Here is a 12,812-nt window from a genome sequence, read left to right as displayed (position 1 = left end):
GGTCTTACGCAGATTACCTCATCTTCCTTTGGGGGATGGAGAAGGCCCACATGGCAGATTCATTGGCGACCCTACTAAGAAAATTCCTATAAGACGATATTTCTGGGGGACGTCAAAAGTGCAATTAGACTATATATTAAGCCCCAGTGTAGGGACTTGGCCTAAGTGATGCCATTTTGGGCCTGTGGTGTTTTGATTGTGTTTGCTTGTTAGTTTAACACAATACTGTCTGCATTTGCAGTGTTCCCGCGCATCACTGCACACAGTCCTCCGCTCCGGCTTCTCTGGGAGTGCCCTGCCCTTGGAGGCCCAGGATTTTGATACTTGGTGCAAACCTTGGCTTCACATTTCAGTTTAAGACTTGGGCTTTACAGAAGCCCCTGGCAACCGACCTGGGGAAGGCACAATTCCTGCCCGTACTGAGCAGAGGCAGAGTGCTCTGAAAGACGACAATCGGGATGGCTCAGGGCCCCAGCCCTGCCGTCTTCACCCCCCTCCCAGGCTCTTCCCTCTGAGCAATCAGATCCACTAATTGGTCTTCACAGCCCTGGTTAGAAGTGCTCCTGGAGGTGAATTCCGGTCACACCTCAAGCCAGCCAGGGCAAATGAACCCTTGCTCTGTCCCCTCTTTAATGTGGATGTGACACCTGCAGGCTACAGCTTGTCGCACTGTGAGAATTATTTCTCCATTAAAATGCAGAAGTTGGAGCTTTGCCCAGGAAAGGCAGCTAAAAATACTGCTCTCTGGAGCACTTATCACAGGGGACTTAGTGGCCACCTTCCTTAGCCCTCAGCCCGCAGGAAAGTACCCCCCACTTGCCGGGTCCCTCCTGCGAGCATCGGATCCAGTGTCTGAGGCTTATCCTGGCCCCATCAGGAAGAACAAGCACTGGTTCCCATGCCTCTTTTAGAGATAGGCAAACTGAGGTCACTGCGCTCCATCTACAAAGTCACCTAGGGAGTAAGAGAGTGCAGCCCAGACGGCAGGGAAGAAAAATACCCCCCACACGCACCCAGCACTTTATAGTTTGCAGGATCTTCTTACCCACTGTCTTGTCCAACCTTCAGAGAGATCCTATGAAACATGAACCACCGTCGTCCCCACCTGGCAGGGAGAGTTTAGCCCAGTGGGGTGAGCAACATGCTCAAGGGTGCAGAGGGGGGGAGTACAGGGCAAAGGCAGAGCCCCGACACAAGTCTTTTGATTCTAAAATCCACCCAGGGCACCCATAGTGGGACTTCAAGCAAGGTGACCAGTCTCACTGCGGGGGCCATGGGCTTTTAATAATAGGCACTCTGGTTTGTAAAGAATGCTGCATACATTTCAGGGGAGGACTCGGTGCCCTACTTAATGGACAAGGAAATCAAGGGTCAGAGGTATGAAGGACTCTGTCACAAGTTAGTAGTGGAGCTGGGAACAAAAGTCAAGTGTCCTGACCACCACCTCCCCCATCACTGTCCTGCTGCCCCAGGGCCTTGTCACCCAGGGGCAAATGGGCACAGTATGCTCTGCAGGCTTCCCCATCCCTGAACCCAGCCCCCTGGAAACCTGTTTATCTGCCACACTCACCCCTCTTCTCAGTCTTTGGAGGTGGAGGATGGTGAAAACCTCAGGTCTGTTTCTTATATAAGAAAAGTAAAGCCCAGAGAAGCTAGATGCCCTGCTCAGGGTCACAGGGCAGAATGAGGTCCCGGACCTGGATCTCTGATTCAAGATCGGTGCCCGTTCCAGGGGACCAGCCAACACCAGCATGCAGAGCTCCTTCCCTGGTATCAGCTTCCTACTAGGGCTCAGCTTCCCCATCTGTAAAATGGGGTGCTAGAAGTGGCCCTAAGCAAGCCCAGGATCTGAGCCTCCCAAGATCAAGAAATTAGGTGGTGCTTCCAGGAATGGGAGGAACCAAGCCTTCCTGGACAGCCAATTTCACTTTCCCAAGGGGGAAACTGCGGCCAGGGAGGGGCTGCATGGCCACAGAGACCCAGCGACTGAGGGAGGAGACACAGGCATCCCTGCTCTGGCCTCAAATGTCCAGGAGGGGATCCCTCCTGCCAAGTCCTGCTGCCCAACCTGCTTCCACACACTTCTCGGAGAAAAAGCTTTCTACAAAGCCATTTATTTTTCCCAAAATACACCCCCAGTTAACAAAATTCCTCAGAGTCCCACATTTAAATTAGGCATGCCACCTCTTCCGTTCCCTGGGGAAGGAGGAAATGTCAGCAGAAGGACATCAGAAGCGTTCCGGAGGCCGGGGGCTGGCGAGAGACAAGCCAGGAGGTGTCCTCCCGGCTCCAGAATAGCACCATGGTGGGGGGTGAAGGGCTGTGTCCCTGTGCCCTCCTGGCCCTGCCCCGTCCCCAGGCTTCCCCTACACTTCTGCTCTCCAGGGTCCGGGTTGCCGTGGCCGCCTGCCCACCTGCTCACCTGCTCACACCTTGAAAGACTTTGGAAACCATCAGATTCTCCGACTGTAGCAAGAGGTTCTGCCCCTGTCTCCAGGTTTCTGCCCGCACCCCCTGCTCTGGGAAGGGATTAGGGACGGCCTGGGCATGAGGTATCCAGGACGCTGCGGGCACATTAGAGGGGTACTGTAGGGAGAAGGGCAGGAGCCCCCTCACAAGGCGCAGGCCGTGGCAGGCAGTTGTCTGTCTCCTCGCGGTTCCCCAGTTGAAGGACAAGCTCCTTAAAGGAGGGGCCTGTCTTCTCACACTGGGTCCCAGGTACCTAAGGCAGTGCTAACACCCCACGGATGCTCAACGAACATGACTACAATGGATGAACAAAAGGATAGGAGGGAAAAGCAGAGGGCTAGAGGCCGACCTCCAGGGGGCCCATGCAGACCCCCAGAGACCCAGTGTGACCAGCACATGCTTCCCATGGGGAGGCAGCCCCAGGGCACAGCCCAGGGCACCACGGGAGAGACTAGGCGAAGGGAGGTCCCTATGTGTCCCAGCACAGGTGTCGGTGTGCCCCTGCATGCCTGGGGGAAGGGCCCTGTCTTCACTTAGGGAGGGAGGGAAAAGGCCAACGCTGGGGCCAGAGGCGGGGAGATGCCTGTGAACTCAAGGAGATGCTGAAGCTGCAGTGTCCCCGTCTGAGGAGACAGGCTTACGGGGGCGGGGGAGTGGAGCAAAAGGCTGAGAGATGAAAACTAGTGTAACAGGGCCACTGGAGAAAGAAGGCCAGGAGTGACTGCGTATCCTGTCTTTGGAGAAAGAAGGCAGAGGATCCGTCTGAATATTGTGTCCTGTGAAGAAAAGGAGGCAGCCAGATGGTCCATGCAGCATATCCGCTGGAGAAATAAGGCGGTGGGGTGGTGTCTGTATCATGTCCATAAGAAACAAGACAGCAGGATGGTTTATGTATCGTGTCACTGGAGAAATAAGGCAGCAAGATGACTTGGGAATCACGTCCATTGGAGAAAGAAGGCTGCGGGGTGGTCTCTCTGTCCTTTGGAGAATGGGCAGACCTGCCAGAGTGGGAGCCATCTGTTGGGGGCAGGGCTCACACTGAGGCCCCGGTGCAGCCAGAGGTGGGAGCCCCCAGGCTGGAGCAGCAGCTCCCTGGTCTTCGTGGTCAGGCTATTTCTTGTCCATCATCTGCATTTCGTGGTGGAAAGAAAAAGTGGGGGAAAAGGCATTAAATGCAGGAGTTGTACTCGTGGGCATGCTCCAGAAGCCCAGGCGCATGCTCATGCACTTCCAGGTGGGCAGTGTGTGTGGGGCTGGCCGCCGCAGTCTGACTAGCAGCCCCTGGGCTAAGCACTGCCCTGGAGGCCCGGACAGATGCCAACACAGGAGCTGGGCATCAGACAGACCACGAGGTCCTCGAGGGAGGCTGCCTAATCCCCACCAGCTTCTCTCTCCAACCCCATGGCTCCGCCGCCCCACACTCCTCCCAACCACCTTCCCTGGCACACTTGTCCCCTCCTAGCTCCCCCTCCGACTTCCCTGGCCTGGCTCCCTCCCCAGCTACTAGCAAGAAATCCTTTCCAGCTTCCCTTCCCATGCTGAGTTCCTCTGGCTCTTGTCTCCACCTGGGGGGCACCAGTGGACTGGCCCCGCTCCACTCCCTGACCTGGGGGAGGGTTTCGAAGGAGGACCAGGGCATGTGTGACCCCGCCACTCCCTCTCCCATTCTTTGGGGTCTGTCTGTCCCAGAGGAAGTAGTCCTCCCTTCTGGGCACTGCCTCTGTGCGCACGCAGTGTGACCAGAGACTGGAGGGCCAGGCCGCCCCAGTGGGAACAGGATGGGGAAGCCTGCTGCACCCTGCACCCATGCCATTCTCCTGCGGCTCTCTTCTAGAGCCAAGCTGACATTTTCATCTCCATCTGCTCAATCCTTCTATGCCTCATTTGGTTCAGAACAACAAGGAGGCAGGTAACTTATCTCTATCCCTCCATAACCCAACATAGGCCTCTTATTGCCATGGAACATTCTACAGCATTTGAAAGGACTTGCTTTACAGAGCACTTCTGCATTTGTCACCGTGCCTAATCCTCACCACCATCTTGTAGGGGAGGTGTGCATTCCACAGATGAGGAAGCTTCCCAGAAGGTCCAAGGCAGAGACTAGACCCAGTGTATCCCCTCCCGACCCCGGGGCCTCTTTCTTCTGCACAATGCTGCCTTCCCAAAGCCCTCTTACTGGCTTTCGTGAAAGTCTGAGTCTATGACCCTCTCGTATCACGTATTTTGTGCAGGCTTCTGAGGGCCCCATTGCCCGCCCCTTGCCCCTGCCTCTGGAAGTTTCCTGAAGACAGGGCCTATGTCGTTCCCTTCTCCCCTAAATGTAGGGACGAGCATCCAGGAATTCAGTGAACGTTTCTTTCCTGACAAGGACACCCAGGCAACCTGAAAAAGTTTCCATAACCTTTAGCAACCAGCTTTGATTTCCTAGGTGGAAGCCACTGATATCGAGTGGCAAGTCTGCATCAAGGAGTGTTTTGTTCCAAATACACACATACACACACACACACACACACACACACACACACATATACACAGATGTCGCTGTTGGTTACTTTCAGTAAGGAAGAATCTCAAACTTACTTCCAACCAACGACTTCCTAACGTAACCGCTGATGTTACAGAATATGAATAACGATGATTGTTAACATTTACTAACTGCCTACTACATGTCAGGAACGTGGCTGCCCAGCCAAAAGCCATATTCTCTGGCCTTGCTGGAGTTAGGCGTCATGTGACTAGGTCCAGACCAATGGACGGAAACTGGAGTAACAGGAGCTATTTCTAGTCAAGCCCTAGAAAAAAATGTTCCTCCCTGTGCGCCTCCCCCCTTGCTTCTGGAGAGGGCATGGGAGCTGGAGCTCCCTGGACGGAAGCTCTGAGTGGAAGAGGGCAGAAACCAATAAATGGAACCTAGCTCCAGGACATCAGTGGCCCTAAGATCACCTATGCTTAGACTGTTACAGGAGAGAGAAATAAATCCCTGTCCTTGCGAAGCCTCTGTCACATCTGCATCCGCTTAGAGCAGCTGGGTTACTCCACCCTCTGCCCTGCTGCCAGGGGAGAGTCAAGGCTGCGCTCCTGGGGAGGGAGCAGGTGATAGTCACCCCCACCACCAACGACCCTCCCCAGCCTCCCCCACACAGGGGTGCCAACACACAGACACAATCTCAAGCACCACGTGTCTTTACCTTCTTTGTTTTCAGAGTGTTTCAGAGGCCGCAGGGCTGCAAAAAAAGGAAGGAGCACACAGTGAGGGGGCCCGTGGAAAGTGGCGGGGTCAGGAGTCAGGCAGAGGGACAGAAGCCGAGGAAGAAGTGAGGTCTACGTGGACTGGGAGAAGTTGGGAGGATGAGGGCAACCTCCCAGCCCCAGGGAAGGGGCCCTAGGCTGCTGTCTCAAGGCCCAGCTCCACTCTGTATCCTGTCACTCCTCTCTCTGGGCCTCAGTTTTCCACATCTGTACAATGGGAACAGCTACCCTGCCCTCCAGTGAGCCAGAGATGCAGAAGGACACTGAGTCTGCTCCGCAAATAAGGGGGAAGTAAGAAGCTACAGGAGGGCTGCAGCCCTTCCCAGGTGGACCTGCAGTCATGCAGAACAGAGACTGAACAAATCTCTAGGCCACCCTCCTCTCCCTACCCCCTCCCTCTGTCAACTACATCTGACTCCGAGCAAGACAAATGAGGCCTGATCCCAGGGCTGTCCCCACACCAAAGGCAGAGAGTTAACTGGCACCATTTGCAGCTGTCCCCAGCTGTCAGTCTCCTGCTCTTCCTCCACGGGGCTGGGGAGGGGACCAATGTCAACTGGTGCCATCCCAAATGGCTCAGCGGGAACCTGGCTCTCCCAGCCCAGGAGCCCGAGGAGGTGGGCAGCGAGGCCTCCAGGGGCCACGAAACACCGGTGCCGTGGCACCCACCCCAAGCTAGGCTCCCAGTTAATGTCTCCAAAGCACCATGCCCTTTGCAAACCACCTGTGTGTTCAGTCACTCGAAAGAGCCTCTGGTGCCATCAAGGCAGGGCCAGCATAACATTTTACAGAGGGACACGGAAGCCCAGAGCAGCAAAGCACTTTGACCAAAGTCACACAGCCTCTAACCAGAACGGAACTGTCTTAAATTGTTACCTATTAACAAGACTCCAAGCTATCAAGCATGGACCAGGCACCAGAGACGGTACTAGACCCTTTATATACATGATCTTATTTAATTAAACCCACACAACCTATGAAGGAAGACAGTTATTAGGAGGAAACCAAGACTCAAAGATGAAGAAACTGAGGCTCGGAGAAGCAAAGTGACTTGCTCCAGGCCACTCAGCCCACGAACAGCAGCTGGAACTTAAACCCAGGCTGCCCTGTCCCCTGAGCCCTCCCTCTTCCCCTAGGAAGCCACCAGACCCCACAGTGCGGGGTCACTCAGAGAGGATCTGGCCCTGGTAGAAAGGTCAGGTAGGCAGGAAAGACGAAGCAACACCTGAGAGGGAGTCAGGGGAGATCCACATCAAGGCCTAACACTGAGCAAAGACCGGACTCATCCGGGCAGGAGGCCACAGCCCATAGAACATACTGCACCCAAACCCCAAGCAAATCTGGCTCCTCCGGATCCTAGAGTCCTCTCCCCATCCCTGCATCCTTCCCTCAGCCAATAAGACCAGCTCTTGGGCGCCCGGGTGGCTCAGGCCTTAAGCGTCTGCCTTCGGCTCAGGTCAGGCTCCCAGGGTCCTGGGATCGAGCCCTGCGTCAGGCTCCCTGCTCCGCGGGAAGCCTGCGTCTCCCTCTCCCACTCCCCCTGCTTGTGTTCCTGCTCTCTCTCTCTCTCTCTCTCTCTCTGTCAAATTAATAAATAAAATCTTAAAAAAAAAATAAGGCCAGCTCTAAGATCAGGCTTACCGGTCTTGGGTCCCTCTCCATCCCCATCCTGGTCCTCAGCACCTGGAAGACAAGCACTCAGTAAACAAGACTTTCTCAGCCCACGGTCATTCCTGCGCTTCTCCACCTGGGAGCACAGGAGGCACGTTAAGCAGGCTGAGTAGGCCTGGCCTGCGGTCTGGATGTTGGACACAGGGTGGGAGCCTGAGACCAGCACAGGGCAGAGCCCACCCCTCCCCCAGCCAAGCACCATTTCCTCACCCCTCCACCTAGCCACACCCAACAACCCCATTGCTCCCCCATTCACCCACTTACCAAGCCCCCCTACCACCGGCCTCCAACACGAGCACCATCCACCTACCTGTGCACCTGTCCTTCTACCAGCCCGCCCTGCCGCCTGCAGCACAGACCGCTACCCACCTGTCTGTCCCTTCTCCTCCACACATGCACCCTCCTTCCTGACGCCCAGCCAGCTCCCACCTCCGACCATCTACTTCCATGTTCACCCAGGGAAGCCTTTGTGTACCCACCTCCCACCCACGGGCATCACCCCCGACTTACCAATGTGTGCTCACCACCCACCACTCCCCAGAGTTGACACACTTCCCAGCCAAGCTCAAACTGCCCATCTATCAAGGTCAACTCACCACCTGCCAGTCACCGAAGTCAACTCACACTGATTCCAACCCGGCTAATGGCAGCTCCTTCCGACTCTGCCCATTGGGAGGCAGACACACCCGCACACAGGGCCCCCACACCCATGTGGCACTCACATGTGTGCACTAAATTTCCACGCTCTACACCCACGCTGCCACACACAGACACCCTCGGGTGACTTCCACCCTCACCATCACACTGCAGCCCCACACGTCCACCACTCACTTCCCGTCCCACTCCTACGCACACTCAGCCTGCCATATTCCCACCCTGAGAGGCAGGCTCACGCCTGTTCGCACATATAAGACACATTCAGCCTCAAGGCCACACACAATCAGGCCCCATGTGCGCACTCACACTGCCATAGACACACCAACATACCCAAAGACACGTGTGTGTGCACACCCTCTCTCCCTCACCTGCATTCTCCTCCTCGCAGCTCTGCTTGATCTTTCTCCAGCACACGAAGGCCAGGGCCACCAGCAGTGCAACAAGACAGACAGACAGCCCCACGGTCACCCACAGGGCCTCAGGGGGGAAGGTCATGGGCTGCCCTGGGAGGGGAAGTGGAGAGAATGGGAAGAGACGGTCATGCCTGGCCCCCATGGCCCTGAGGACTGCACACCCTTGGCCAAGAGGTGTGAATAGGGAGCTCCCACCCTCACTGGGCTCCAGCGCTATGAAGAGAGCTCACTGAAGTTCCCACGCCACTCCCCCACACCAAGACACATCCAAACCCCGACACAGCCATGGCTGGTGTGGACAATTCTCAACTTGGCAGGGGTGAAGAGTCTGCAGTTGATGATGCTCTAGAACCTTCTATGGCTCCCCACTGACATTTGAATAATGCTTCAATCCTCTCAAGGACTTCTATTATGTGGCCGTTCCTTCCCCTCCTCCAGCCTTTCTTTCCGTGTCCACCTCAGGAACCTCTGCTCCAGCCAAGCTGGTGAACTAACCATTCTCTGCAGAGACAACTGGCTCCTTCCAGCCCCCACACCATTGCTGTCAGGTTCCCCTACTTAAAAAATGCCCCCAAATGCTCACCTAGTTTAAGGTTCACCTCCTCAGGAGGCCCTCCCTGACTCGTCCAGCCCTGCCCGGTGACATTCCCCGTCCTAGAGATCGGGAGTCAGCAAATTATGGTCTGTGAGCCAGATCTGGCCTGTGGTCTGTTTTTGTATAGCCTGTAGGCTAATAATAGTTTTTATACTTGTAAAGGGTTGCAAAAAAAGAAACAGGAAGAGCAGAAGGGGAAGGAAAAGTAGCAGGAGCAACCGAGATCGTATGTGGCCCACAAAGCCTAAAATATTTACTCTCCAGCCCTTTACAGAAAACGTTTGGGGAGCCCCGCATGTAGATGGGGGTGGGAGCTGAGGGTGCCGTGGTGAGGGTTCTGGGTTTACCCAAGAGGGGGAGACTTGCCAGGGGAATGTTTCTGTGAAGCGCGGAGGGCCCGTCTGTTAGCTATCTCTCGGCAGAGGGATGGGCTCGAGGCTCCCGCACCTGGGTCAGGGCCAGCCACTGTCCTGAGCAGGCCAGCCAGCAGCCCAGGCCCTGGGCCCATGCCAGGTCCCGGGCAGAAAGCTCGGGGACCTCAGATCAAACAAAAGACAGCACCGCTTTCCTCTGCTCTCTGTGGACCACGAGGGCCCAGGGCAGCAGCGGCAGCCGGGGGGGCCAGCTGGTTCTGCAGAAGGCTCTGTCAGGGCAGACAGCAGTGCCGGGAGAACCTTCGGCCACAGAAGCCCCGGCAGGGACACGGGCATTTGCAGCAGACGTTCCCTTGGCCGGCATGGCTGGCAGAGCTGCCGCTCAGGACGTTGCAAGCAAAGGGACCCGTCACCCAGGGGAGCGGGAGAGGACAGCCGCTGACATGAGGGGCAAGAAGGCCAGTCCAGGAAGCCCGTGAAAGAAAAACCCCTGGGGATCCCAAGTGGGGCTCCTGCAGCAAAGGAGGGAGCAGAGGCACAGAAATAGGAGGAGGGAGGATCTCCTTCTGTGTTCACCCCCTGACTGCTGTCAGTGCCTGGAACACAGGCCAGACTTGCCCTGGAGTAAAGAGCGGGGCTCAGGCCAGGGTGTTGAGGCTCCACTCCCAGCGCGTGCTCCATAAAGCCCCCTCCATGCACAGCACGCGGGGCGTCACGACCCTCCAGCAGGTGTGGGAAAGACCAGGCTGGAGGACTGACATTCTGAATCCCAGAATGTTTTAGCAGGCACAAAGCTGCCTGAAGCGAAATACAGGCCAAGGGCTCCAAAGTAGGCCAGACCTGCTCTTACGAAAACAGGAGGCTGGGTGGTGGGGAGGAGAGAAAATTAGGTTGAGAGGTTAAAGGTTAGATTCTGGTCCTGGTTCATCTGCTCACCGCCTGGTTCATCTGCTCACCGCCCTGGGTGAGTGGAGAGGGGCCATGCACCTTCTAAATGTAAATGCAAACTATTGCATTTACCATTTATCCAACTTTCAAAGAGGTGCCTGGCCCCCAAAATGGAGCCACTGTGCTAGTCTGCCGACTTGGGAAAGTTCTCTCTTCTCTCTGGGCTTTGGTCTCCTCATCTCTGAAACAAAAACACTTTAAATGTTAGCTCCTAAAGTTTAAAATTAAAGTGTTTTTCTCTTAGATGGGGTAAGCGTTCTCCCTACCATTCCATTTACACCCATAAGCCCTTTCTGCGCAGCGTGGCAAATACCCAGTTCGGCCCCAGGTGCAAATGATCACAAAGTCCACCGGTCCCTCAAGGCTCTCTCAACTCCCGCCTGTCCCCGGAGACTTCTCCCGACTGCTCCTGCAGCCCACTTCCCTTCTCAGAAAGCTTCCCTTTCTCTGCCAATCTCACTCTACCTGGCACTTCTTATTCTCTCTGGAAACCTACCAGGTGGATGGAAGTCATGGGAAGGGAAGACAGGACAACCAGACAGACAGACCCTCTGTCCTGACACCAGAGGATGTGGGGAGGCCCCTGGGAAAGCTCAGTTGCCCAGGGGGAGGGACTGAGGAGACAACCTGATGTCCCCAAACAGATGGAGACTGCCTCCCTTAGCCTGAGTGTGGGCCTGCGCCCTCTTCACACCCCCAGGCACAAGGAGCACCCACTGAGGCGGACAATGCAGGAAGGGAAGGTGTTTGGGCTGGGATCCCAAACCAGACCCCAACCAGATTGAGGGAATCCCCAAACGGACATCAATCTGGTGTTTGACCACAAGGGGGCAGCAGAGATTCCCCCAACTGCTGCCTGGGTTGAGCGCTCCCCTCTAGAAGAGCTGACACCGCCCGGATGAGGGTCGGGACGGAACACCTGGACATCCCCAGCTGTCTCTCAGATCAGATGGTGCCATGGACACAGCAACACCTTCCCATCACCCGGAGGACTTCCGGTAGGAAAGCCCTTGCTCACCATGCCGTCTGCTCTAGAACTCCCACCCCTACCCCCAGATGCCCGCAGCTACTCCCGCCTCTGTGTAAGAAGCACGAGGACCACCTAAGGTGCTCTTAGGAGGGCCAATATTACAAATGACTCATATCAGCTCCTTAAAGCAAGTCCCTCAAGGACTTCTTGGTGGAGAGTTTGAGACACCTGAAATGTCAGGCTTCTGACCATCCAAACCTACCTAAATTCCAACTCAGGGTCTAGAAAAAAGGCAGCGGCTCCCTTCGTATCCCCAGCGGTTCACCTGCCGCCTGCCTACCTGTGATGGTGACGGAGCCATGAGCGTCCTGCCGCAGCACGGGGTTGCGCACCAGGCAGCTGTAGGTGCCATTAGCGCCCAGCACCACCCTCAGGACGCTGCGCACGTCGAACAAGCCCTGCTCGTTGGCCATCTGCGACGTGGTCACGTTGCCCGTCAAGGGTGCGCCCTGCCCGTCCTGCCAGAACACCTCGGCCTCCGGATAGCCTCGGTAGCTGGCGCACGTGATGGTCACCGTGTCCCCAGGCCGCAGGTCCTTGTTGGGCTCCAGGGTCATGCTGGGCTTCGAGTAGGGAGCTGGAGTGGGGCAGAGGGTAGAGGGCGGAGGTCGAGGTGAAGCAAGGACGCGAGGGCGGGGATCGCAGCGGAGGAAGGGGCACCTGGAGGGACAGGGGTCAGCAGCGGGGCTTGAGTTACGGGGTCAGTGGTGGCGCAGTGGGTAAGGGGCTGCGGGAGCTGAGGGATGTGGCGAGGGGACGGCGCCCCCTCCCGGCGCTCACCCGCCACCTGCAGGCTGACTGCGGCGCTGCCGAAGTCCCGGATGCTCACAAAGCAGGTGAAGCTGCCCTCATCAGCCACGCGCACACGCTGCAGCCTCAGGGACGCGTTGCCCTGCGCCAGCAGGTCGGGGAAGAGCGCCGTGCGGTTGGCGTAGGCGCTGCCCTGGTCCCGGCCCTCGGCGAAGCTGTGCACCAGCTGTTTGGTGTCCGTCAGCTGCCAGATGAGGTTGAGCTGCGCCAGGCTGAAGCCGGGTTCGGGCGCGAAGGAGCAGCGCAGGGTGGCATCGGTGCCCACCAGGGCCACCACGGGGTCCTCGGGGACCTGGACCTCCACGGCACCTGGGGGCGAGGTTGGATAGGCGGTGAAGAGGGGTGGGGACACTCTGGGCTACCAGCCTACAGCCTCCCAGATTTCCTTCTTTATTAACAACCCCCAGTTCCTGTTCCATCTTCCCACTTTCTCTCCAGACCCCAAAGCAGACTGAGTCTCCGGATTCCCAGATGTGGAGTCACCCTAATCTTATGACAAGAATCACAGGCGGTTGACCTTGGCCTGACAATGCCTGTTCTGGGGCGGGGGAGGCGCAGGCCGGTGACAGCATCCAGCCCTAGCAACCCCCCCCCCC

General features: G+C 56.8%; 1 protein-coding gene across 6 annotated transcripts in view; it reads right to left on the bottom strand.

Annotated features, from left to right (window-relative positions):
- Positions 1-2,098: 2,098 nt before the first annotated feature.
- Positions 2,099-12,812, bottom strand: part of CD276 (CD276 molecule) — a 26,840-nt gene continuing 16,126 nt past the window's right edge. For all 6 annotated transcript variants that reach the window (XM_025884645.2, XM_073877329.1, XM_073877330.1 and 3 more), the window contains 6 exons: positions 12,187-12,525; positions 11,687-11,983; positions 8,415-8,549; positions 7,360-7,401; positions 5,658-5,693; positions 2,099-3,597 (listed from right to left, as the gene is read on the bottom strand). In XM_025884645.2, the coding sequence (XP_025740430.2) occupies positions 3,575-3,597; positions 5,658-5,693; positions 7,360-7,401; positions 8,415-8,549; positions 11,687-11,983; positions 12,187-12,525 (872 nt within the window). In that variant the 3' untranslated portion in view covers positions 2,099-3,574. The remainder of the gene's footprint in view (positions 3,598-5,657; positions 5,694-7,359; positions 7,402-8,414; positions 8,550-11,686; positions 11,984-12,186; positions 12,526-12,812) is intronic.

This window comes from Callorhinus ursinus, unplaced genomic scaffold, assembly GCF_003265705.2.
Source record: "Callorhinus ursinus isolate GAN/ISIS: 27379988/994484 unplaced genomic scaffold, GSC_fseal_2.0 scaffold25, whole genome shotgun sequence".
NCBI classification, from domain to species: domain Eukaryota; kingdom Metazoa; phylum Chordata; class Mammalia; order Carnivora; family Otariidae; genus Callorhinus; species Callorhinus ursinus.
The sequence above is the reverse complement of the archived record's forward strand: the minus strand, read 5'-3'. Positions and strand labels throughout refer to the sequence as shown.